The sequence below is a fragment of the Pleurotus ostreatus genome (assembly GCF_014466165.1).
Source record: "Pleurotus ostreatus strain PC9 chromosome Unknown scaffold_13, whole genome shotgun sequence".
In the NCBI taxonomy this organism is placed as follows: Eukaryota; Fungi; Basidiomycota; class Agaricomycetes; order Agaricales; family Pleurotaceae; genus Pleurotus; species Pleurotus ostreatus.
The window spans coordinates 55,574-81,050 of record NW_023503167.1 but is presented as its reverse complement, the minus strand read 5'-3'; the positions used below and the strand labels follow the sequence as shown (position 1 = coordinate 81,050).

The 25,477-nt window shown below is 46.3% G+C and overlaps 3 protein-coding genes across 3 annotated transcripts; 2 read left to right on the top strand and 1 right to left on the bottom strand.

The window, feature by feature from the left end:
* Positions 1-1,449: 1,449 nt before the first annotated feature.
* PC9H_002773 (uncharacterized protein) lies at positions 1,450-2,192 on the top strand (the record flags this gene model as incomplete). Its single annotated transcript, XM_036772385.1, has 3 exons — positions 1,450-1,496; positions 1,549-1,660; positions 1,710-2,192. The coding sequence occupies 3 exons, from the start codon at positions 1,450-1,452 to the stop codon at positions 2,190-2,192; spliced, it is 642 nt and encodes a 213-aa protein (XP_036625596.1).
* A 10,969-nt stretch (positions 2,193-13,161) lies between these two features.
* PC9H_002772 (uncharacterized protein) lies at positions 13,162-19,122 on the top strand (the record flags this gene model as incomplete). The annotated part of the gene is made up of 7 exons (XM_036772384.1): positions 13,162-13,178; positions 13,261-13,343; positions 13,462-13,601; positions 13,655-14,634; positions 14,683-15,144; positions 15,196-17,169; positions 17,217-19,122. The coding sequence occupies 7 exons, from the start codon at positions 13,162-13,164 to the stop codon at positions 19,120-19,122; spliced, it is 5,562 nt and encodes a 1,853-aa protein (XP_036625595.1).
* Positions 19,123-23,862: 4,740 nt separating this feature from the next.
* Positions 23,863-24,936, bottom strand: PC9H_002771 (uncharacterized protein; the record flags this gene model as incomplete). Its single annotated transcript, XM_036772383.1, has 3 exons — positions 23,863-24,640; positions 24,697-24,756; positions 24,803-24,936. 3 exons carry the CDS (start codon positions 24,934-24,936, stop codon positions 23,863-23,865), a joined length of 972 nt encoding a protein of 323 aa, XP_036625594.1.
* Between the last annotated feature and the right edge of the window lie 541 nt (positions 24,937-25,477).

Sequence of the window (25,477 nt, the reverse complement as noted above, 5' to 3'; positions counted from 1 at the left end):
AGAACGACACTAGCTACGTACAGAGTGTCGTTCCTGGACGGTCAAATTAGGCGTGCGTATATCCTCAAGGTGTGGTAGTGGACGCGGGTGGCAATATCCTGTAGAACGACACGACACGAGCTACCTACAGAGTGTCGTTCCTGGACGGTCAAATTAGGCGTGCGTATATCCTCAAGGTGTGGCAGTGGACGCGGGTGGCAATACCCTGCGTGTAGAACGACACTAGCTACGTACAGAGTGTCGTTCCTGGACGGTCAAATTAGGCGTGCATATATCCTCAAGGTGTGGCAGTGGACGCGGGTGGCAATATCCTGTAGAACGACACGAGCTACCTACAGAGTGTCGTTTCTGAACCTACAGAGCGTCGTGCCTGGATGGACATCGAAGTGCTGGAGCCATGGGTGTCTACGTAGGGATGAGCGCTAATGTCACATGACAATGAATGCCTGACGACTACGGTTTTTCCATAGGGTTAGCGCCCGTGTCACGTGACATTGACGACAGGAGAACCCCTCAACATGGGCCGAACTCAAGCCGGCCAAGGCGAAGTATGTAAGTACGTAGAAGTAGGAGATCTATGCAGTATGTGGAATCAATGTCATATATTTTTGGCAAAATCAATTGTATCGATGTGGAGAGAGGGGTAAGCGATATGTTAGAATTCGCGTCCACCTGCTTTTGTGCGAGGGCACCTTTTGCCACATCCGGCTTGATCATCGCTGTCCTAGGGAGAAAAACGGTTTTTGAAGCGGAACTATGCACTATCATGTTCTTCCATATGTTGCCCGCAATCGTGGACCAAATTCTTATTCTCCAATAAGGGAATTTCGCATCCACCTTCCCAAAGAGGGAATTCCCTAACCACCCTTATTTGACCTGTAGAGATCATCCGGGGTCCTAGCACGTGGCTCAAGGGCAGTCAATCCTTCGGCCCCCCAGTGACCCCGGGAGTTTTTTCAACCACCATGTGCTCACACGGAGTGTCGATGTCGGAGGCGGAAGGAGATCAGCTGTGGCCAGAATTACCCAGGCACGTTGCGAATGCCTACCTATCCCATGAATCTCTAGTCTGTAGGGATTTGAATGGCAGATCCAGAAGCCTCCGCGCCGCTCGCTGCCTCAGACTATTGCTGCACCCTATACGACCCCTGTGCGTCTTCCACGTGAATGGCTTGCAGAAGCGATTGCGGCTCCCATTACTACGAAGTTTACTTCACCGCCTCCGAGTAGCTAGCCTGCGCAGGCGATTGCAATGGTCATTACGACATGACCGCGACGCGCTTCATAAAGTTCTCCTGTCCACACACCACGCCTCCGTTTACCTCTATCCTCTGGACCAGTCGTTTCTCCCGAGGCACATCTCCCTCGCTCATGGCCGACGGGTGAAAATTGGACGTCAGGTTAATACAAAATCTGCTGTCAGCGCCCTGAACGGCTACTTCGACTCGTATGCACTCAGCAAGAACCATGCGGAAATCTGGGAAGAAGCGGGACAGGTAAGTACATCCTATCGTGCCTCTTTTGACAGCGTGGCTCACATTCCAGCAGATATTCATCAGAGACGTGGAGAGCTTGCACGGGACGTTTATCAACGGGGAACGAATCAGTCCAGCGCGTGCAGTGTCTGAAAAAATGCGAACTCCGGAACAATGATATAGTGGTAAGTACCTCTTGACGTTGTAGCGTGTCTAAGGTCCTCTCGTTCACAGCAATTCGGTGTCGATTTTGTGGACGAGAACGACGAGTATCACCATAAGATCGCTGCCAGGGTTTTCTGCATCTTCAAGAGTGAAGATATGCAGGTTGCCCTCCGCTCCTACAATGAAAATCCGCAGGATGCTGTCCCGCCCGACGACGAAGGTTTGCAGGCTCCTCTCCACCCCGACAACGCAGATTTGCAGGGTTCCCTCCCCTCCGAAGATGCTGCCGTCTCACCTGGAGTTGGCCCATCACCTGCCAGCACTGAGGATGTTCGTCCTTTGAAATCCGAAACCGATTTCGTCAGCTCCGAGGATATTGACCCTTTCAAATCCGAAGCCGATTTCGTCAGCTCCGAGGCTGAGAAGAGTTTCTTCGACTTTTCCAGCAATGATTGCGATGGCGATGATAACGAAGGCTTCCTGGACGGTCAAATTAGGCCGTGCGTATATCCTCAAGGTGTGGTAGTGGACGCGGGTGGCAATATCCTGTAGAACGACACGAGCTACCTACAGAGTGTCGTTCCTGGACGGTCAAATTAGGCGGCGTTATATCCTCAAGGTGTGGCAGTGGACGCGGGTGGCAATACCCTGCGTGTAGAACGACACTAGCTACGTACAGAGTGTCGTTCCTGGACGGTCAAATTAGGCGTGCGTATATCCTCAAGGTGTGGTAGTGGACGCGGGTGGCAATATCCTGTAGAACGACACGAGCTACCTACAGAGTGTCGTTCCTGGACGGTCAAATTAGGCCGTGCGTATATCCTCAAGGTGTGGCAGTGGACGCGGGTGGCAATACCCTGCGTGTAGAACGACACTAGCTACGTACAGAGTGTCGTTTCCTGGGACGGTCAAATTAGGCGTGCGTATATCCTCAAGGTGTGGTAGTGGACGCGGGTGGCAATATCCTGTAGAACGACACGAGCTACCTACAGAGTGTCGTTCCTGGACGGTCAAATTAGGCGTGCGTATATCCTCAAGGTGTGGCAGTGGACGCGGGTGGCAATACCCTGCGTGTAGAACGACACTAGCTACGTACAGAGTGTCGTTCCTGGACGGTCAAATTAGGCGTGCATATATCCTCAAGGTGTGGCAGTGGACGCGGGTGGCAATATCCTGTAGAACGACACGAGCTACCTACAGAGTGTCGTTTCTGAACCTACAGAGCGTCGTGCCTGGATGGACATCGAAGTGCTGGAGCCATGGGTGTCTACGTAGGGATGAGCGCTAATGTCACATGACAATGAATGCCTGACGACTACGGTTTTTCCATAGGGTTAGCGCCCGTGTCACGTGACATTGACGACAGGAGAACCCCTCAACATGGGCCGAACTCAAGCCGGCCAAGGCGAAGTATGTAAGTACGTAGAAGTAGGAGATCTATGCAGTATGTGGAATCAATGTCATATATTTTTGGCAAAATCAATTGTATCGATGTGGAGAGAGGGGTAAGCGATATGTTAGAATTCGCGTCCACCTGCTTTTGTGCGAGGGCACCTTTTGCCACATCCGGCTTGATCATCGCTGTCCTAGGGAGAAAACGGTTTTTGAAGCGGAACTATGCACTATCATGTTCTTCCATATGTTGCCCGCAATCGTGGACCAAATTCTTATTCTCCAATAAGGGAATTTCGCATCCACCTTCCCAAAGAGGGAATTCCCTAACCACCCTTATTTGACCTGTAGAGATCATCCGGGGTCCTAGCACGTGGCTCAAGGGCAGTCAATCCTTCGGCCCCCCAGTGACCCCGGGAGTTTTTCAACCACCATGTGCTCACACGGAGTGTCGATGTCGGAGGCGGAAGGAGATCAGCTGTGGCCAGAATTACCCAGGCACGTTGCGAATGCCTACCTATCCCATGAATCTCTAGTCTGTAGGGATTTGAATGGCAGATCCAGAAGCCTCCGCGCCGCTCGCTGCCTCAGACTATTGCTGCACCCTATACGACCCCTGTGCGTCTTCCACGTGAATGGCTTGCAGAAGCGATTGCGGCTCCCATTACTACGAAGTTTACTTCACCGCCTCCGAGTAGCTAGCCTGCGCAGGCGATTGCAATGGTCATTACGACATGACCGCGACGCGCTTCATAAAGTTCTCCTGTCCACACACCACGCCTCCGTTTACCTCTATCCTCTGGACCAGTCGTTTCTCCCGAGGCACATCTCCCTCGCTCATGGCCGACGGGTGAAAATTGGACGTCAGGTTAATACAAAATCTGCTGTCAGCGCCCTGAACGGCTACTTCGACTCGTATGCACTCAGCAAGAACCATGCGGAAATCTGGGAAGAAGCGGGACAGGTAAGTACATCCTATCGTGCCTCTTTTGACAGCGTGGCTCACATTCCAGCAGATATTCATCAGAGACGTGGAGAGCTTGCACGGGACGTTTATCAACGGGGAACGAATCAGTCCAGCGCGTGCAGTGTCTGAAAAATGCGAACTCCGGAACAATGATATAGTGGTAAGTACCTCTTGACGTTGTAGCGTGTCTAAGGTCCTCTCGTTCACAGCAATTCGGTGTCGATTTTGTGGACGAGAACGACGAGTATCACCATAAGATCGCTGCCAGGGTTTTCTGCATCTTCAAGAGTGAAGATATGCAGGTTGCCCTCCGCTCCTACAATGAAAATCCGCAGGATGCTGTCCCGCCCGACGACGAAGGTTTGCAGGCTCCTCTCCACCCCGACAACGCAGATTTGCAGGGTTCCCTCCCCTCCGAAGATGCTGCCGTCTCACCTGGAGTTGGCCCATCACCTGCCAGCACTGAGGATGTTCGTCCTTTGAAATCCGAAACCGATTTCGTCAGCTCCGAGGATATTGACCCTTTCAAATCCGAAGCCGATTTCGTCAGCTCCGAGGCTGAGAAGAGTTTCTTCGACTTTTCCAGCAATGATTGCGATGGCGATGATAACGAAGGAGGTGAAAGCCATGCTACAATGGGATTGGCCGAGTTAGGTGGGATGGGTGGGGGCCTCCGGGAACCAGGCACGAGTGGACTAATCCTGGAGGACTTCTTAAAACCGCATCAAGGCAAGATGAAAGCTCACAACAGCTCTGTTCAACCCCACCGAGGCGAGTGCAATATAACACCTGCTCTCTCTGAGTTGCGAGCACTACTGGGGGAAATCCAAGAAGGCGTGGCCTCGCAGGGAGACAGGGTTGGGAAATTCGAGAGGCTACTTAAGGGGCAAGAAGGGATGAAGCAGGAGATTGCGGAGTTGCGAGCAATGGTTGGATTGAAGGGACATGCGTCGGAGACTGAAGCAGAAGGCGATGATGATGAGGACGAGGAGGATGAGGCAGGTAGCACGATGACAGTGGTTCCCCGCAGAAATGCAAAAGCTGGTGAAGAGAGGGGGGAAGGTGGACCTGGGCGACTTGCGACAAGTCAGAAAGAGGGGAAGAAAGCTCGAGACAGGCAAGAGGCAGCAATTGTTCGTGCTGATCGGTGCCAAGCGTGGGCGGAGGGGCAAAGTGGGATGTTAATGAAGCTAGCGCGATGGGAAGATTAGGATATGTATATATTACATTGTTGTATCTTGCGTAGCATGTGTTGAAGTTGTTTTTTGTCGGTGTGTTTTGGTCTTGGACATTATATTACATTGTTGTATATTGCAAGTCTTAGGGTTATGGGATTGTTTTTCATATTTCCTAGGGAATTTTTAGGGATGGAATTTTTTCCCTATCTATATTATCCGACGGATTACAGGGTGTAATCGGTCGACCTTCTCCGTTCGCGGCGCAACAACTTCACACACCTCCGTTAGGGTGTTCTGATGAAGAATCACCTTGTCGCGCCGAGTTGCGCCGCTTCCCCACGCTCCAGTGCCCCCTTCTTCGTCGAGAATCTCGCTGAGCGCAGCGAAGCAACCGTCGCTCCCCGACCCAGGGTTAGGTGACGAAATATGTCCGGGCATGTTAGGAGAGTATACTGATAAAATTCCTACGGAGATAGCTGCCCTCCTCCTCGTGCTGTAGCTCAAATACCGTTTCGGTACGAGGAGAAGAGGGTGCCAACGGCCAGGATGTTGGCGCGACTCGGCGCAACAAGTACCCATCTCTAGGTATACCCTCAAGGTATATGGGACAACTTGTTGCGCCGTGTTGCGCCGCTTCCTCATCATCCAGCAGCACGTTTACTACCTGCAAAACTACCATACTGGCCCCAGCCACTTCAAACAGTGGCGCAACTCGGCGCAACAGCTCCCCAAACCTCCCCATATATATCCCCCAGGACTGGGTCGTTGTTGCGCCGAGTTGCGCCACCATCTGAGGAAGCTGTGGAATTATCTTTGTGTTTTATTTAATGTGCCCCTGTTCCCTCTTTCCCCTGACCTGCCTATTCAGGCAGCTGAGTGTTCGCATTTTCTCACAGTTACAATACATCACAACTCCGACCTCACTACTAAATTAGTTTCTCACAGTCAGTAGCCCACATTAGGGACTTCAAATTCCGCTCTAATGACACTTTTTGTAATGAAACATGGTCAGAACCTGCTCCAATTGCTTAGGTATATAGAGGAATGTTGTTCAGAATAATAAAAAGCATAAGATGCAAAAGCTCCGAAGTAGTTAGGGCCATTTTAAGACAGTCAAAAGCTGGAAAAATGCGAACTTAAACAGCAAATACAGGGTTAGTGACTCAGGATTTGATTTTCATGACTTGCTTGAGGGTAGAAAAGTGTTCAGAATGCGAAATTACATGAGATACAATTGACAGTATATAGCTAGCATATTTGATGGACAAGCTACAGTCTCCAAAATGCGAAATTAGCAGGAAGAATGAGCTGTACTGCCTCAGGATTTGATTTACAGGTCTTGTTTGAGTGGACAAAGTTGTTCAGAATGTAAAGAAACATAAATCCGATGTGGGGGGCAATTTGTAGCAGCAGATATTGCCATTTAAATTGAGCAAAAATGCGAAGTACAGCCAGAAGGTGACTCCTAGCCCCCCTAGATCATGTGCTTACAGAAAACCTCTGAAGTATTCTGTAAGCACATGACCCAGGGGAGCTAGGGGACATTCCCACAGGCAAAGAACAACAAAATTCGCTCAGAGGGCCTTTTTTTTGTGAGTACAAGGGCAGGACTTGTCCCAATTACTTAGGTATATAGAGGAAAGTTGCTCAGAATGATAAAATACATAAAATGCAAGAACTCCGAAGTAGTTAGGGCCATTTTAAAGCAGTCAAGAAGGGCAAAAATGCGAACTTAAGTAGCAAATAGTGGGCTACTGACTTAGGGATTGACTTTCATGACTTGCTTGAGTGACCAAAAGTGTTCAGAATGCGAAATTACATAGGATACAATTGACAGTATATACCTAGCATATTTTAAGGACAAGCTACAGTCTCCAAAATGCGAAATTAGCAGGAAGAATGAGCTGTACTGCCTCAGGATTTGATTTTCATGGCTTGCTTGAGTGGACAAAGTTGTTCAGAATGTAAAAGAACATAAATCCGATGTGGGGCACAATTTGTAGCAGCAGATATTGCCATTTAAATTGAGCAAAAATGCGAAGTACAGCCAGAAGGTGACTCCTAGCCCCCCTAGATCATGTGCTTACAGAAAACCTCTGAAGTATTCTGTAAGCACATGACCCAGGGGAGCTAGGGGACATTCCCACAGGCAAAGAACAACAAAATTCGCTCAGAGGGCCTTTTTTTTTGTGAGTACAAGGGCAGGACTTGTCCCAATTACTTAGGTATATAGAGGAAAGTTGCTCAGAATGATAAAATACATAAAATGCAAGAACTCCGAAGTAGTTAGGGCCATTTTAAAGCAGTCAAGAAGGGCAAAAATGCGAACTTAAGTAGCAAATAGTGGGCTACTGACTTAGGGATTGACTTTCATGACTTGCTTGAGTGACCAAAAGTGTTCAGAATGCGAAATTACATAGGATACAATTGACAGTATATACCTAGCATATTTTAAGGACAAGCTACAGTCTCCAAAATGCGAAATTAGCAGGAAGAATGAGCTGTACTGCCTCAGGATTTGATTTTCATGGCTTGCTTGAGTGGACAAAGTTGTTCAGAATGTAAAAGAACATAAATCCGATGTGGGGCACAATTTGTAGCAGCAGATATTGCCATTTAAATTGAGCAAAAATGCGAAGTACAGCCAGAAGGTGACTCCTAGCCCCCCTAGATCATGTGCTTACAGAAAACCTCTGAAGTATTCTGTAAGCACATGACCCAGGGGAGCTAGGGGACATTCCCACAGGCAAAGAACAACAAAATTCGCTCAGAGGGCCTTTTTTTTGTGAGTACAAGGGCAGGACCTGTCCCAATTACTTAGGTATATAGAGGAAAGTTGCTCAGAATGATAAAATACATAAAATGCAAGAACTCCGAAGTAGTTAGGGCCATTTTAAAGCAGTCAAGAAGGGCAAAAATGCGAACTTAAGTAGCAAATAGTGGGCTACTGACTTAGGGATTGACTTTCATGACTTGCTTGAGTGGCAAAAAGTGTTCAGAATGCGAAATTACATAGGATACAATTGATAGTATACCATTGGCATATTTTAGGGACAAGCTACAGTGTCCAAAATGCGAAATTAGCAACAAGATTGATTTATAATGCCTCTGGATTTGATTTTTATGACTTGCTTGAGTTGTTCAGAATGCGAAATTACATCGAACTGATTCAATACAATGTAAGATTAGAGGGTGAACCAGCAGCATCAGAAAGTACCAATGAGAAGGGAAGTCTCATCTTCCTTTAGTTTGTTCTTAACTCAAAGATGCAAAATCTATACTGACGTCCTGGCGTGGGAAAGTGTTATGGAAGAACTGTATAGCTAATTTACAGTTGAAGCGGAGTCCGAAATTATTATCTGACATCAATCCATCAATTTCTCTTCTTTCTTCTTTACCACTATCTGATCTTTGAGTGAATTGTTGTTCAACTGAATCCCTCAACAACTGCTTAGTTTTAGTTACTCCGTCTTGCTATACCAGTTTTCTACTACATAAATTGATACAGTATATACAAAAACAGATCAAATACATATAGTATATATAAAAAAAATGGCCTCTTTACTTCCTTTTGCTCAAGTTCTTGATAAATTTCCTTCTTTATTATCTTCTGATGCTTTACAACTTCCTCCTCCTGTAAAAATTCAAGTAGAGTCTGATGTTGTTAGTGCAGAAAGCCCTAGCGAGCTCAGTAGTTTACTGTCAGAGTTTGAACTTGGGCATTTTATTCTTGATTTGAATTATGCTCAGCCTCACCCAGGTACATTCTTTTCCCATTTTGAAGACCAAACTGATACATTTTTGCTAGATCAACGACCTCTGATTCCCGGCCATGTTCAGCAATTCGTCAACGACATTGAGAGTGGCCTGTTGGGTCCGTATCATCAGAACAGCCCTCTACTCGTCATCGCTCAGGGCCCTTGCCCAATCGTTACCGGGCCTGGCATATGGAGTCATCCTATTGTCGATGGCAAGCCTGTTGAGTTCCTGGTCATTGCTGGTCAGCATCGTCTTGCTGCGATTTGCGCCAGTAACCTCTGGCTGAAGCACTGGAAATGTTTGGTTTACCGTCGCGGTATGTTGAATCTTCTATTTTCAGTTGCAATAACTCACTCTTTACTCAGAGCTGCTTGATTTATCCAAGCCCCGGACTATGGAGCTCTACATGGCGCAGATCAACGAGAGGCAAACAGCGCTGGAGAACTCAGACGATGTTCTTCTTCCCTCGGTTATTAATGTTCTCATGGCTTGCTACAGCCATGGGAACAGGAATACTATCGCTGCAAAAACAATTCGGTCATTCCCCAACCGCGGTTATCTCAACTTCATTTTACGCATGCCTGCCGCCTTACGCCCATTACGAGATCTGCTCATCACCTGCCCCGACTTCGCACAATCTAGCAAGTTCGACATTATGATGAAAGAGTTAGGTGCAAGTCGCAATCCTGAGGTAAGGGCTCTCTTTAAGATTGCACTGTGAACTTATCTGTCTTGCGTATAGCTGGTTGCTATGATCTTGGAGACTTGCAAAGCCCATGGAGAGTTTCTATCCACTGGCGCGATACTTCGGCTGGAGCGGCTTTGCAACGCAGAGGACACAGACCAGCACTGGGGTAACAAGAGATCTCTGTTACGTACAGCGTGGTATGCATCCGATGCCGTCTCGTGGAACAGAGTCTTCAGTGGAGTCGTCAATAAAACACTCCTCAAAAGCTGGGTTGAACACTTGCCTACTTTACGCGGCTATCCTTGCGAAACATGGGACGATACTGAGTTCGTTCAAATGGGCTTTGAGTTTCACCACATACATGACGACTTTGGTATGCTGAACTCACGTTTGGTAAGCTATATGATTAATATACTGCTGCATACACACTCATCAAAATATTAGATGTTGACGCCTAGATCCTTTGTTGCGCGTCCAATCCGTGATGGTATCATGGCTCTTCCTCAAGGACATCCCATGCAAGTCATACATATCGTCAATACGATATTGCGGTTTGTAAGTCTATAATATTTGATGGTACTATTTGTAACTGAGAATATGCTTATTAGCTGATTGTAATCCTGGGTGACCCACAGTCCCTAGTATCAATCCTGAGTGTTGCAAAAGCTGCACCTTTGGATGATGAACAGCAATATCCCATGCTTGCCCTCAAAAGTGCCTTGCCTTTTTGTAAACCAGACAGCAACTTAAAGCTGGAGAACATTCAACAAGATAAGTGGCCACGAAAGGTATGATATTAGCTCAATTTAAAATCACTACACTCACCACTTTGGCAGCTTGTGGCTTATCTTTTGAACCATGGCTTGGTTCTATGGGCAGAGATCGACAAACTCTTCCCTGAGGACACGACATTCAGGAAGTTCATATGCGGTGCAAAACTCAAGAGCGAAGAAGTTTCCACTTTGTTTACCAGGGAGATCACTGTGGCACTCATAAACTTAGCTCATGTTCCGTCCTGGCATGCCCTTCTGAAGCAGTTTCTCTGCATTCAAACCGACACTATATTGCCTGGATTCCCCCCTGGTGCAATGTTTTTGTCTATAGCTAGTTCACCGTTTGTACGCACAGTTCAGCCATTGGATCCCATCGCTTCATCGTCTTCCTCATCACATCCTGCTGCTTCGACCTCCTCAAATTTACCACCACCACCTTCACCTTCACCACCACCACCACCGCCACCTTCACCTTCATCACCTTCGCCACCACCTCCTCCTTCGCCTTCACCACCTTCGCCGCCACCACCGCCTTCGCCTTCACCGCTTTCGCCGCCACCACCACCACCTTCGCCTTCACCTCCTCTTCCTCCTCCATCAAAGTCCCCAACGCCACCCTCTCGCACTCGCTCAGTCACGCCACGATTACCTTCTCCTACACAAAGGCAGACTTCACCAGATCATACTGAGCCGCATACTCCACCACCTCCTTCGCCGGCTCTTTCAGCAAGTCACCTTCAACTATCAGCTCCTCCATTGCAAACAGCATCACATACGCCTCGTAATTCGTCTTCTTCTTCAACTCCACAACAACCTCCACCACATCGTCGTTTGGAATTTCTTGGAGTGGAGCTGTCTCCCATGCGTCCTTCCTCAAAGCGGCGCCGTTCTCCTCTGAGTCCTGAAGTTGAAGATGATGATGCTTCTTCTTTCGCAGCCAGTCTAGCTGAACAAGTTAACAAAGCTGCAATACTTCAGAGGTCGAAGGGGAAGAAACGTGTGGTTGACATTGATGAAGACACCAGAAGTGAAAGCCCCTTGTCACCGGTACCCTCAGGCTTTGAAGATCTTGCTGAACCTATCAGCAATGTGGATCTTGGTCACATCTCATCTCATACGCCAGAATCCAATCCGCCAGCTTCTTCTTCGAAACAACTCCAAGTTACTCCACTTGCTGTTTCTCAATTCAGTACATTGCTCAACAAGAAGGCTTTTCGACCAAAACACAACATCAAGTATAGCTTGGCCTTGAAGTTGCTGCATGCAGTTAGTCAGCTGCCAGAAGATGTACAGCTTGGTCTTGAGCACAACATCAATCACTTGCCAGCAATACTGCAGGACAGTTGGAGTCAAGGTGTTCTTTCTGGGCCTCCAACTTCAATGAAAGACACTCAACCTGCTAGTGATGATGAAGAAGATGAAATGGAAATGGATTAGATGGGCTATAGTATTGGATTATTGGTAGAATTGTAACTTACATATATGTTTTCCTCATCATTGTATATGTTCTTATGCTTTATGCTCTATGCCTCATGTTTTATGCTTTATGATATATGCAATATGATACATGCTTTATGTTCCTGAAGTCTCTCAACTTGAGTCAAGACTTCATTGATGAACAAATGTAGTACTATTAAAAGGCAAAAAATGCGAATTTCATTTGTAAATAGTGAGATACTGACTCAGGATTTCATTTTCATGGCTTGCTTGAGTGACAAAAAGTGTTCAGAATGCGAAATTACATAGGATACAATTGACAGTATATAGCTAGCATATTTGATGGACAAGCTACAGTCTCCAAAATGCGAAATTAGCAGGAAGAATGAGCTGTACTGCCTCAGAATTTGATTTTCATGGCTTGCTTGAGTGGACAAAGTTGTTCAGAATGTGAAGAAACATAAATCCGATGTGGGGCACAATTTGTAGCAGCAGATATTGCCATTTAAATTGAGCAAAAATGCGAAGTACAGCCAGAAGGTGACTCCTAGCCCCCCTAGATCATGTGCTTACAGAAAACCTCTGAAGTATTCTGTAAGCACATGACCCAGGGGAGCTAGGGGACATTCCCACAGGCAAAGAACAACAAAATTCGCTCAGAGGGCCTTTTTTTTGTGAGTACAAGGGCAGGACTTGTCCCAATTACTTAGGTATATAGAGGAAAGTTGCTCAGAATGATAAAATACATAAAATGCAAGAACTCCGAAGTAGTTAGGGCCATTTTAAAGCAGTCAAGAAGGGCAAAAATGCGAACTTAAGTAGCAAATAGTGGGCTACTGACTTAGGGATTGACTTTCATGACTTGCTTGAGTGACCAAAAGTGTTCAGAATGCGAAATTACATAGGATACAATTGACAGTATATACCTAGCATATTTTAAGGACAAGCTACAGTCTCCAAAATGCGAAATTAGCAGGAAGAATGAGCTGTACTGCCTCAGGATTTGATTTACAGGTCTTGTTTGAGTGGACAAAGTTGTTCAGAATGTAAAGAAACATAAATCCGATGTGGGGGGCAATTTGTAGCAACAGGTATTGCTGTATAAATTGAGCAAAAATGCGAAGTACAGCCAGAAGGTGACTCCTAGCCCCCCTAGATCATGTGCTTACAGAAAACCTCTGAAGTATTCTGTAAGCACATGACCCAGGGGCTAGGAATCTGAGTCCCAAATGTGAAAAAATGCGAAATGAACCTCCTATTCTCTCTACCTGCATACCATTTTTGCATACTCTTCACTTCTCCATTTCAACAACCTTTCACCAAAGCAATGGCATCTTCTCAAGGGTAGTTAACTTTTCTTAGTACTCTTTTAGTGTCAGAATTACAGCTTCTCCCATGCTTTCTGTAGAAACCTTTTCTGCTCAAGCTGCAAGAAGACTTGGAAGAACAGGAAGAGCTACAAGGAGCATGTCAAGCACATTCACCATGAGAGATATACCCTCTCTTTTGGTCAGTTCTCATGATTCCCTCATGGACTTGTAGTTATATCAATTGTAATTAGATACCAGAGAGTACTTGGTGATTAGGGATGGCATTCAGCATTTGCTTTGCTGTCCCTTATGTGAAGTTCAACATGAAAATGTCAAGAACTTCAACCATCACTCCAAAAGTGTTCATAAGGTGGTCAAGTTCTCTTTCAAGACTGTGGAAGGAGATGAGGGAGTTGAATTGGAGTCTGAGTTTATGGATGTGGATTTGCCACTCCCAGTTTGTATTCAATCTCATTCAATTTGCTGTTAACTAACTTGGTGCTTGTTAAGGATCAGCCTGTCTCTTCGCCTACTCCAAAGGCGACACCTCTCCGTCTTCCGTCTCCTGGTCCTCACTCGTCGCCTGCTCCTTTGGTTGCCCAACCAGCTACCCCACCTGGTCTTGGATCACTACGCTCATCCTCACCAGATCTGGACATCACACCACGTCCACTTCCAAGTCTGCCTACGCAGCACGTTACGGCTACTGAACCTGCCATCAGCGACTTGACAACTACCGCTACGTTAGAGAAATATGGTCTTCGAGTTCACCGCCACTACTCTACGGTTCACTGCATGGGTTGTCTTGTTGCCTGGATTCCCTCTAAAGTAGTAGGCCATCTTCGCTCACATGGCTTTACTGTCTCTCGTCAGGATGAAGAGCAACTGCTCCATGTTCTGGCCATGCTTCACGTCATCGACAAGGAAGTCCCACTCCGTCCAAAGACGTTAGGGCCACCTGTTGAAGGTCTGGCAGTCTCTGATGGCTACTGCTGCAGTACTTGCGACTACGCCTGCCTGAAGGAGTCAATGATTGAACGTCATATTGGTAAACATAAAGAAGTACCTTCACAGTATGGATCAAACTACACAAAAGGCTGTGTTCAAACTTTCTTCTCGCCTACTCAACGACATTACTTTGAAGTTACGTCACCACCATCACCGCCTTCAGTTGATTCGTCTCTGCTCGACATCTACACCACCAAACTACTGCCAGATCTCACTATCACTACCCACATTCTACAGCCTATTCATCCGCATGAACTACCACTCATGGTTCAGATGACTGGCTGGCATACACATCTAGCAGATTATCTGAAGGATCGACGTCTTGTGGGGGATCTTTTGGACTTGGTTAAGGTGCCTACGCATGGGTCTGGGAGTCGCCTGGCTAAGCTTGGTGATGTGGCAAATGAGTACCTTCAAATCGCTGGGCGCAGAATCAGCAAGTCACCCTTTGAAGTTCGCAAGATGTTGAAACGGTATCCAATGTATGTTTTATTTATATTGTCTTGGTCATTTCTAATCTTTAATTGAAGGGAAAGCGTCCACTTCAAGCCACTTGAAGACTCCTCCACCATTCGCAACTACTCTACGGTTCTTGCTAAGCTGGCCAACGCAATTATCAAGTCCATAGATGGTACACGCAACAAGTCTGGCTACCAGTTCCCGCTATCTGAAGACGACATCAGACATGCCCAAGCCCTCCTTGCATCACTGAAAGATGGTGTCCATATGAAGAGCCAGGTCGTGGCCATGCATACACTGGTACAGCCAATGCTGAGTCGCTTCGCTAACGTTACGGAGTCAGAAGATGGCAGCAGCAAATGGAGTAGATTCATTGAATGCTTCATAGCGCTGCTTTCAATTCAAGATGACGGATCTTTCAAACCGCCTCAGTACATGACGCAACCACTGGCTATCCTCAAGTACCTTTGCCGGGTTACATGCTTCATGCACGCCCTTGGCCATCTTGATGGTTCTGAAAAGGCATTTGAGGAGTAAGTTCCTTGTCATATCCTGTGAAATTCTGCTTCTAAATCCTTGATTAGACTGGTAGAAGACCAAGTCAAGCTTCATCTTGCACCCAATGTTCGCTCTGCCTTCAATACAATTTCGAACTACCAGTCGTACATCTCTTCTCTTGTCCACAACACCACTGCGGCTCCTACGACTATGGTCAGTGCTGATGGTCAACTCATCACCTACCACAAGAGTGTTCTGGATGTTCCACGGTTACGGCTTGCAGTTGAAGGACTCGCTGCGCATATCAAGGCTCAAATTACCTCTCTGTTCAACACTGAAGTATTTGAGTACTCGATTCCAGACAACATCAGTGACGACTGGACAACTACAGCTAGAGGCTCTTCCTGGCTAGACGACATCGATTCCATGGTCGCAAAGCCCAATCAGTTAATGGCTGCGCTGCTCAACACGCCTGGTCGTTTCCTATTACGCAAAGACAGTGCTGGTGGTGCTGTTTGGAATCAAGCTGCTGTCTTGGAGGTACTTGGGATCATGCGCGAGATCAACCACTCTCTGGCGCTATACAGCTTCATTACGGCTGGCCCTGATCCACGTGGTGCAGAGTTTGTGGAGCACAAGATTCGCAACTCAAATCGACCTCGTACTGTCTTCCGTTCGCTCAAAGACCTCTGGCTCGTCACCCGTCGCACCAAAGCAGAACATCTACAAGGCGCAGAGTCCTTCATAGCCATGAAGTGCCATCCAGAACTCACCCACTTGCTGGAGATCTACTTGCTTGGTATACGTCCTTTGGAACAGATTCTGGCTCGTGTCGCTTGGGATGAAGAGACTGCACTGCTGTATGCTGAGTACCTGTGGCTCGACATGGGAAAGGTGATAACTGCAGATACGTTTAGCGAACTGCTAGCCACGTTCATGCAGCAGAAGGCTGGTGTTAGGGACTGCGGCTTGCGCAACTTCCGTCAACTTACGGTTGAGATGGGGCGCGTCTACTTGGGCTCAGAGTTCCAGCTGGCCATGGAAGGTGAAGACGCTTTTGCTGAACTTCGTGGCCACACTACAAGAGTGGAACGTGCACACTACGCACCAGAGGCTGGCCATCTTCCGTCCCTCACCAGCGACATGGTTCTACGCTTTGGTTTCGCCTCTGACGCTTGGGCAAGAATGATGGGCTGCTTTCCAGAGTATCCACCCATGGTCCCGCTAATAGTCAAGAAGCGCAACCAGTTATTTCCCACCACAACTACCTTCACAACTTCTGGTGTTACTGCTGCTACGCCTACACTCGATACAGCTGCCTTGCTTGCAGGCATACGTGCTGAGATTGCCAATACGGTTACGGGTGCTGTTTCATCTGCCATGGCTCGGGTTATGGATGCTGTAGAGTCCAAGGTGCAGAAATCGGTGGCAGAGGGTGTTCAGAAAGCACTGTTCATTGCTCAGTCAGAAGGCATTCGCTATGCAGATTCAGCGCCACAGTTCCCCTTGCATGAGTCTACTTCGACATCCATACATCCGGTTACGCCACTCCAGGAGATTGCTCAAGGGGATTACACCGAGATTGAGGACTTGTATGGAGATGATCCACCAGAACTTTCTGCACCAGCAGCCTCGCTTCCTCCTGTTCCTTCTTCTTCTTCTGCTGCGCCTCTACCACCGACTGGGCCCTCAGTGAATGAGCCAGGATATGCACTCGACTTGCTTCGGAAGTTCTTCAAGAATCCAACTGCTGAATTCAAGTCGCCAGGTCAACGGAATATTGTCAAACACGCTTTAGCTTTGGAGAACAACTTCGTGGGCATTCTTCCAACTGGTGGAGGCAAAAGCTTGTCATATTTGCTACCGGTTTTCAAAGAGCAGCATCTTGGCTACAAGACAATCGTGGTCGTTCCCAACAAGGCTTTACTTCAAGACCAGTTGGTCAAGGCGCAAGCATTCGGTATCAATGCACTTCACTACACTAGCAAGCACCGGGACATGGGCAGGTCGCCATTGGTATTTGTGGCGCTGGAAACTGCTATTTGTGGTACATTCGCCAAGTGAGTACTTCTCAATTCGTTACCAGCTCATGCTAAATAGTATACAGTGCCTATGCAGAGAACGAAAGGTGTATCAAACGTGTTGTAATAGATGAAGCACATCAGATCTTCACCTCAAACTCATGGCGCAAGGACTTCCAGCAGCTGTGGCATCTCGCAGACTTTCCAGTTCAGAAGGTCTACCTCACCGCTACGCTTCCCATCAAAAAGGAGACAGAGTTCCTCAGCCTTGTTGGTGCTCGCCGTTCGACTGCTGTTCTTCGTTCGCCAGTTCCTCAGCCTCAAATTGAATACCACCAGTACTCCATGGACAGGAACGTAGTGCCTATGCATGAGGTCATCCGTGGCGTTATTGCTATTCTGGACAAGGACTTTGGGCCAAACGACAAGGGCATTGTCTTTACGCAATCGACTAGTGATGCAGACAAACTGGCTGGCTATACCCACAACATGATCTCGCATTCAAAACTCGAAACCAGCGTCAGAGCAGACAATGAACACAACTGGATGAATGGCACAAGTTCAGAATTCCGGTGGATTACTGCTACGACTGGCATGATACATGGTGTTGATCATCCAAATGTGGTCGCTGTTGTCTTCGTTGGTGTTCCATACAACATCCTCAACATCATTCAAGGCGCTGGTCGTGGTGGTCGTGGTGGTGGTTCTGCTAAGGCCATTCTCATCAATGACAGGGCTGTTCATATCATTGATCCTCATTCTCGACTTGATGATCGAGATTGCACAACAGAGACATTGCAGTGGGTGAGGGGTTGGGGTGGATGTCATAGGGCGGTTCCTTCGAAATTGCTAGATGGACATGTTCAAACCTGTCAGGAACTGGCCAAGATTCATTCCAACACACGTCTATGCAACTTGTGCAATCCCAACTTGCCATTCAGCAGTGCTTATCACCAGCTTATCCAGGACATCAAGCGCAGCGAATGGGAACGGATCATGGGTGTGGTACCAAAGAAGACTGTTACAAATATGCAAGCTGCTACAGTTCCCACCAGCACCACTCAACCAGCTACATCTGGAGATGATTCAGATGACGACCACTTGTTCAACAGTTTCAACGACTTTGAGTTGGCCAACTTGGATCAATCGCTATTTGAAGATACATCAGCATCAACAACCGCCACTACGTCTACTGCTTCTTCTGCTAGGGCCACCCCAGTGCCTGCAGTTGTACCTCCACCAGTCGCCCCAGCGTCTATCAGTCTTTCAGTTCCTTCTACCATATCCCGAAAGCGTCCTGCAGAAGCCTTGCCTAGTACAGCACCACTCAACAAGCGCCTACATCTCACACGCCCTTCTGAAACTCAGATACAGTCCATGTCGTCTGGACCAGCACTTCCTATTCAACTGGATCAAGCATACCATCGCCAGCTAGTTGACGCTAAAAACTACAAGTTCAATAAGCTCAACAGCTTGTGCAAGTACTTGAATGGTCACTGCAAAGCATGCTGGGCAATCAATGGCACTATGGTGAAGGCATCTCATTGGCCACCATTCATTGCATGTCACCAACATCAAAAGCTTCCTGGTCCATATGAGAATGCTATTGGGTGGCAGAATCTGAGGAGTATGATGAAGTACAAAGTGAAGTTCTCCTATTGCTTCCATTGTCATCTACCACAGGGCAAGTGCAAGACCACTGGGCAATCATGGCTACCAAGCAGTCATGGGGATTTATCCAAGGGAGACAGGTCATGTGGAGGACTCAAGGACACTGTGATACTGGCTGTATGGCATATCAGGAACACTCAGGAGCTGAGGGAAAAGGCATGCCAAGATCTGGCTCATCTGAACATGAATCCAGGAGCAGACTTGACAGCATTTGCTGAATGGTTGGTGATAGAAGAACCAGGGAACTTCAGCAATGCCATAGAGCTACTGCTATGGTTGGCCAACTACAAGGCTAAGGAGGCTCAAGGAGGAGGTAGTTAAATAGCATGTAAATGATGGATGCATCTACTATATCATTAGCTATTAAATACTTAGAAAATCCGCTCAAAATGGACTTTTTTGATTGTACAAGCTCAGGATTTGATTTTGAGAACTTGCTGGGGTGGCCAAAAGTGTCCAGAATGCGAAATTACATAGGGCACAATTGACCAAACATCACTAGCATTTATTTGGGACAGAATATAGTATAAAAAATGCGAAATTAGCAGTAAGATTGAGCTGTACTGGCTCAGGAATTGATTTTCATGGCTTGCTTGAGTGGACAAAGTTGTTCAGAATGTAAAAGAACATAAATCCGATGTGGGGCACAATTTGTAGCAGCAGATATTGCCATTTAAATTGAGCAAAAATGCGAAGTACAGCCAGAAGGTGACTCCTAGCCCCCCTAGATCATGTGCTTACAGAAAACCTCTGAAGTATTCTGTAAGCACATGACCCAGGGGAGCTAGGGGACATTCCCACAGGCAAAGAACAACAAAATTCGCTCAGAGGGCCTTTTTTTTTGTGAGTACAAGGGCAGGACTTGTCCCAATTACTTAGGTATATAGAGGAAAGTTGCTCAGAATGATAAAATACATAAAATGCAAGAACTCCGAAGTAGTTAGGGCCATTTTAAAGCAGTCAAGAAGGGCAAAAATGCGAACTTAAGTAGCAAATAGTGGGCTACTGACTTAGGGATTGACTTTCATGACTTGCTTGAGTGACCAAAAGTGTTCAGAATGCGAAATTACATAGGATACAATTGACAGTATATACCTAGCATATTTTAAGGACAAGCTACAGTCTCCAAAATGCGAAATTAGCAGGAAGAATGAGCTGTACTGCCTCAGGATTTGATTTTCATGGCTTGCTTGAGTGGACAAAGTTGTTCAGAATGTAAAAGAACATAAATCCGATGTGGGGCACAATTTGTAGCAGCAGATATTGCCATTTAAATTGAGCAAAAATGCGAAGTACAGCCAGAAGGTGACTCCTAGCCCCCCTAGATCATGTGCTTACAGAAAACCTCTGAAGTATTCTGTAAGCACATGACCCAGGGGAGCTAGGGGACATTCCCACAGGCAAAGAACAACAAAATTCGCTCAGAGGGCCTTTTTTTTGTGAGTACAAGGGCAGGACCTGTCCCAATTACTTAGGTATATAGAGGAAAGTTGCTCAGAATGATAAAATACATAAAATGCAAGAACTCCGAAGTAGTTAGGGCCATTTTAAAGCAGTCAAGAAGGGCAAAAATGCGAACTTAAGTAGCAAATAGTGGGCTACTGACTTAGGGATTGACTTTCATGACTTGCTTGAGTGGCAAAAAGTGTTCAGAATGCGAAATTACATAGGATACAATTGATAGTATACCATTGGCATATTTTAGGGACAAGCTACAGTGTCCAAAATGCGAAATTAGCAACAAGATTGATTTATAATGCCTCTGGATTTGATTTTTATGACTTGCTTGAGTTGTTCAGAATGCGAAATTACATCGAACTGATTCAATACAATGTAAGATTAGAGGGTGAACCAGCAGCATCAGAAAGTACCAATGAGAAGGGAAGTCTCATCTTCCTTTAGTTTGTTCTTAACTCAAAGATGCAAAATCTATACTGACGTCCTGGCGTGGGAAAGTGTTATGGAAGAACTGTATAGCTAATTTACAGTTGAAGCGGAGTCCGAAATTATTATCTGACATCAATCCATCAATTTCTCTTCTTTCTTCTTTACCACTATCTGATCTTTGAGTGAATTGTTGTTCAACTGAATCCCTCAACAACTGCTTAGTTTTAGTTACTCCGTCTTGCTATACCAGTTTTCTACTACATAAATTGATACAGTATATACAAAAACAGATCAAATACATATAGTATATATAAAAAAAATGGCCTATCCTTATTAGCCGGTGCTGGCGGGGTCCGCCAGCATCACCTAACCCGGGACAGGTGATCAATGCATTTTCTGAAGCGCACTAACCTTCTGATCATTTGTTTGGCTGAGCATAACCTTTGATCATGTCTCCTCATTGTGGTATACAATATTCTTCTATTATTATAATTAAATATAATTAACAGAGGTTGTTTATATTGAAAGTGTTGGTTTGGATCTTAAAAAATTCAGTTCATAGATGTGAATGCAGACCTAAAGCATCATTGTTTGTTTTAAAAAACCATAAAAGTGTGGGAAATTATATGATATTACATTTTTAGAAGGTTATATCTGCTTAGGAGAATAAAAATTTAATCTAAGTTTGAAATCAAATGTATACTCAACCAATCAGGCATAGATATAATTCCACACAGCTGTACCTTTCATTTGAGCCTGAGTTCATGAGTTAGTTGGGATTATTCATTGTGCTAGCTGTACTTCCGCTATACTATTGAGTTGACTCCCTGATGAGGTTATTGGCAGCTAGCACAATGAATATTCTCAACTAACTCATGAACTAAGGCTCAAATGCAAGGTATAACTGTGTGGGATCACACTAGCATCTGATTGGCTGAATAGCACTTGTTGCTCACGAGCAAATCTCCAATAACCTCATCAGGGAGTCAACTCAATAGTATAACGGAAGTACAGCTAGCACAATGAATAATCCCAACTAACTCATGAACTAAGGCTCAAATGAAAGGTACGACTTTGTGGAATCACACTAGCATTTGATTGGCTGAATAGCACTTGTTGTTCACGAGCAAATCTCCAATAACCTCATCAGGGAGTCAACTCAATAGTATAACGGAAGTACAGCTAGCACAATGAATATTCTCAACTAACTCATGAACTCAGGCTCAAATGAAAGGTATAGCTGTGTGGAATCACACCAGCATTTGATTGGCTGAATAGCACTTGTTGTTCACGAGCAAATCTCTAATAACCTCATCAGGGAGTCAACTCAATAGTATAACGGAAGTACAGCTAGCACAATGAATAATCCCAACTAACTCATGAACTAAGGCTCAAATGAAAGGTACGACTTTGTGGAATCACACTAGCATTTGATTGGCTGAATAGCACTTGTTGTTCACGAGCAAATCTCCAATAACCTCATCAGGGAGTCAACTCAATAGTATAACGGAAGTACAGCTAGCACAATGAATATTCTCAACTAACTCATGAACTCAGGCTCAAATGAAAGGTATAACTGTGTGGAATCACACCAGCATTTGATTGGCTGAATAGCACTTGTTGTTCACGAGCAAATCTCTAATAACCTCATCAAGTACAGCTAGCACAATGAATATTCCCAACTAACTCATGAACTCTGGCTCAAATGAAAGGTACAGAAATCGTGGCCATGGGCAAAACAAAGTAAAAATAGAAAATAGTTGAAAAGAATATTTACAGGTACTTTTCGTAAAGAGAATAATCTCGAATAATTTCTGGAATGAATATCCAGTCCTTTTCAAGCTTCGGTAAGTCCATCCAAAGTCTGAGTCGGACGTGGTCCAGAGAGGTCCAATCAGGTGAAGATGTAGTTGAGCCTGGGAACGTCGTCGTGGTTGATTGTCTCTCCGTTCAGTAAGTGCTCTGCGAACTTGATCACGTACAGACCGCAGTCGTTGTCATTCTTCTGGTAAGGGAACTTGTGGAAGAACAATTCAGTCAAATTTTATTCTGATCAATGCGAAGGAAAAGATATGTACGTCTTCGTGAACATTGCAATTAGCTTTGGCCACAGCGAAGGGAGTCTTCAGGGTCCACAGTGTGGAGTTTTCCACTGGATCCTCAAACGGAAGAACATACTTATCAATCAGCATCTTGAGCCAAAGACAAAAGCGCTGTGCTCATGATTTATCCTAACCCCAAGCTGAAGGGAACGAATAAAACATACTTCAATGTATATAGAATAATGCTTTCCTTGGGCCCTCTTGGGCACCTTATTGGATCGGCTGTCCAGAATGTCGATAACGAGGTCTGCCAAATTGCAATGTACAAGGATCCAGTGATCCCCTGTGCATACAGGCAAAATAATCTTTCGAATATGCCTGAGGACGTTGCGGTTGAAGACCTTCATATGAACTGGTGTCAGCTTCAGCGACGCTTGGATAAGAGACCGTTCGACCTACTGTTTCCAAAGCGCACAAACTTTTGACTGTCTCCTGATCAAGCTTCCCAGAGTTCTCGTCGTCGTCGTCGCTGTCGTCCAAGCTGTCAACATCCACAGTTGTTCTTGCGAGTCGAGCCATGCAAGGCATAAGCCCCGACGAGCAGATGAGGATGTCCTTGCTTGCTCTGTGCACAACGGCATCCTCGCAACGAAAATTGCCTGCCCAGTTTTCAATTCACGCACTGTCACTAATGATCGGAGAGATTTACCCAAAGCGTAGTCGATCATGTCATCTGACAGCCAACTGCCTGACTTCAAACGTTTCACTTGGGTGGCATTCATGAACCCATGACTGTAATTGTTGTTCGTCATATCGATGATCTCGAAAATAAAAGAATACGTTAACCCATGTGTAGTTCGGGCTTGAGAGCGAGAGAAAAGAAAATACCAGGTTAAGAATTGCCGTCAAGGTCGGCGACGGTTGCGAAAGCCAATCCCGCACTCCAGACAAAAGTCCCGTCAGGCCGACTAAAATTTGGCGTCTTCCAACGTGCCAATGGATAGAACAACCTGCTTCAAATATTTCTTGGGAATGTAGATAACCATGGCTGTGAACTGCTTGTAAAGGTGAGCGCTCGAGGAATGCGCTCTGATCCACGACTCGTCCAATGTGTTCCAAATGACTCAGAAACTCAAGACGTTTTTTTTACCCCAGTCGGCTGCCTCAGCAAATTTGACGCTGCCTTCAGCCGTGAGTCGAGTAGATTGGTGACATCTTCGGAGATTCTCCAATTCTCTACTGCTTCTAGAAGAATGTCTGCCTGTGCAGCCAGTGACTGGAGTAAAGCCTTACGGTCGCCGCCTAAAGATGTATCGGAAGACGTAGGGGAAGGGGACCGTGTGGAGGACGGATTTCTCAGGCTGGGAAGGGGCGTAGTCGAAGGTGATCCTGGCTGAGAAGCAGGAGGACTGTCATGCTCAAGAACGGGCGTTGCCTGATCCTCCGAAGGCGCGTCGAGAGGTTTTGTCGAAGGGTCGACTCCGTCTGAAGGACTCGGCTCCAATGATGGTTTCAGTGTGGGCGTCGGTGCATGTGATTGAAGGTCCTGCTCAAGAACGGGCGTTGCCTGATCCTCCGAAGGCCCGTCGAGAGGTTTCGTCGAAGGGTCGACTCCGTCTGAAGGACTCGGCTCCAATGATGGTTTCAGTGTGGGCGTCGGTGCATGTGATTGAAGGTCCTGCTCAAGAACGGGCGTTGCCTGATCCTCCGAAGGCCCGTCGAGAGGTTTCGTCGAAGGGTCGACTCCGTCTGAAGGACCCGGCTCCAACGTTGGTTTCGGTGTGGGCGTCGGTGCGCGTGATTGAAGGTCCGCTGTAGCTGTAGCAGTAGGCGATGGGGACAAAGTTAAATCCGAGGCCGTAGGAACGTCTGTTTGCGAGGAGACGTCCGTAGGTTGAGGCACTTTTGACCTGCTGGATGTGAGGGTCAAGTTAGGCAAAATGCCTGAGACAGGGAGCGTTCTTACTTGAGTTTTGACTTAGAACGTGCATACTTTTGCTTCCAAAAGTTGTCCACTTCTGCAGGGCTTGAAGACTGTAAGGGAACTGAGTTGAGTGAGACGAACAACTCACCTCTTGTTGGCTAGTCGATTCCGGAGTCGGATGGTGGACTTGGAAGGTTTTGTCCTCAGCTGCGTCCCCTTAGCGTTGAGAGCAATGGTGATTTCAGGAGCGGAGACGCTCCATGCCGCCAGACTGTGCTGCATCGTGCTCGGGATTAGTTAAATTAGTCGTTTCCGCGACGGAAAGGGAGAAGTCGGTCGATGACCTTGCCGCATAAGGGCACATCGAGGACATTACACTCAGCCACGTTAACATATGTACTACATATGTAGTACATATCTGAAAGTGCACTGCAATTGTACCACATATGCACTCAATATGTACTGAATACATATATGATCTCTGAATCATGTAGTGACAAAGTACATATGAACTACATTTGACAGTCAGATCTGAATCTGAACCATCTGGACTGAATATGTGCTGACAGCACTGAATTTGATCTGAATATTGCCTCAGTACATATGTAGAACATATGTGGCTCAGATGATTCAATTTCGGTCCATTTTCCGTTCATTTGTACATTTGAAACACATGTTTCAGCTGTACCGTTACTGATTTATAGCAAAAAGAATGATTTAGCATATTATCATTTTGGCAGTAACTTGAGTCGAACCAGCAACCTCTGCGGGCACAAGTCACATGATCAGAAACAGCGCTCTGAACCATTAGGCCATAAGTCCG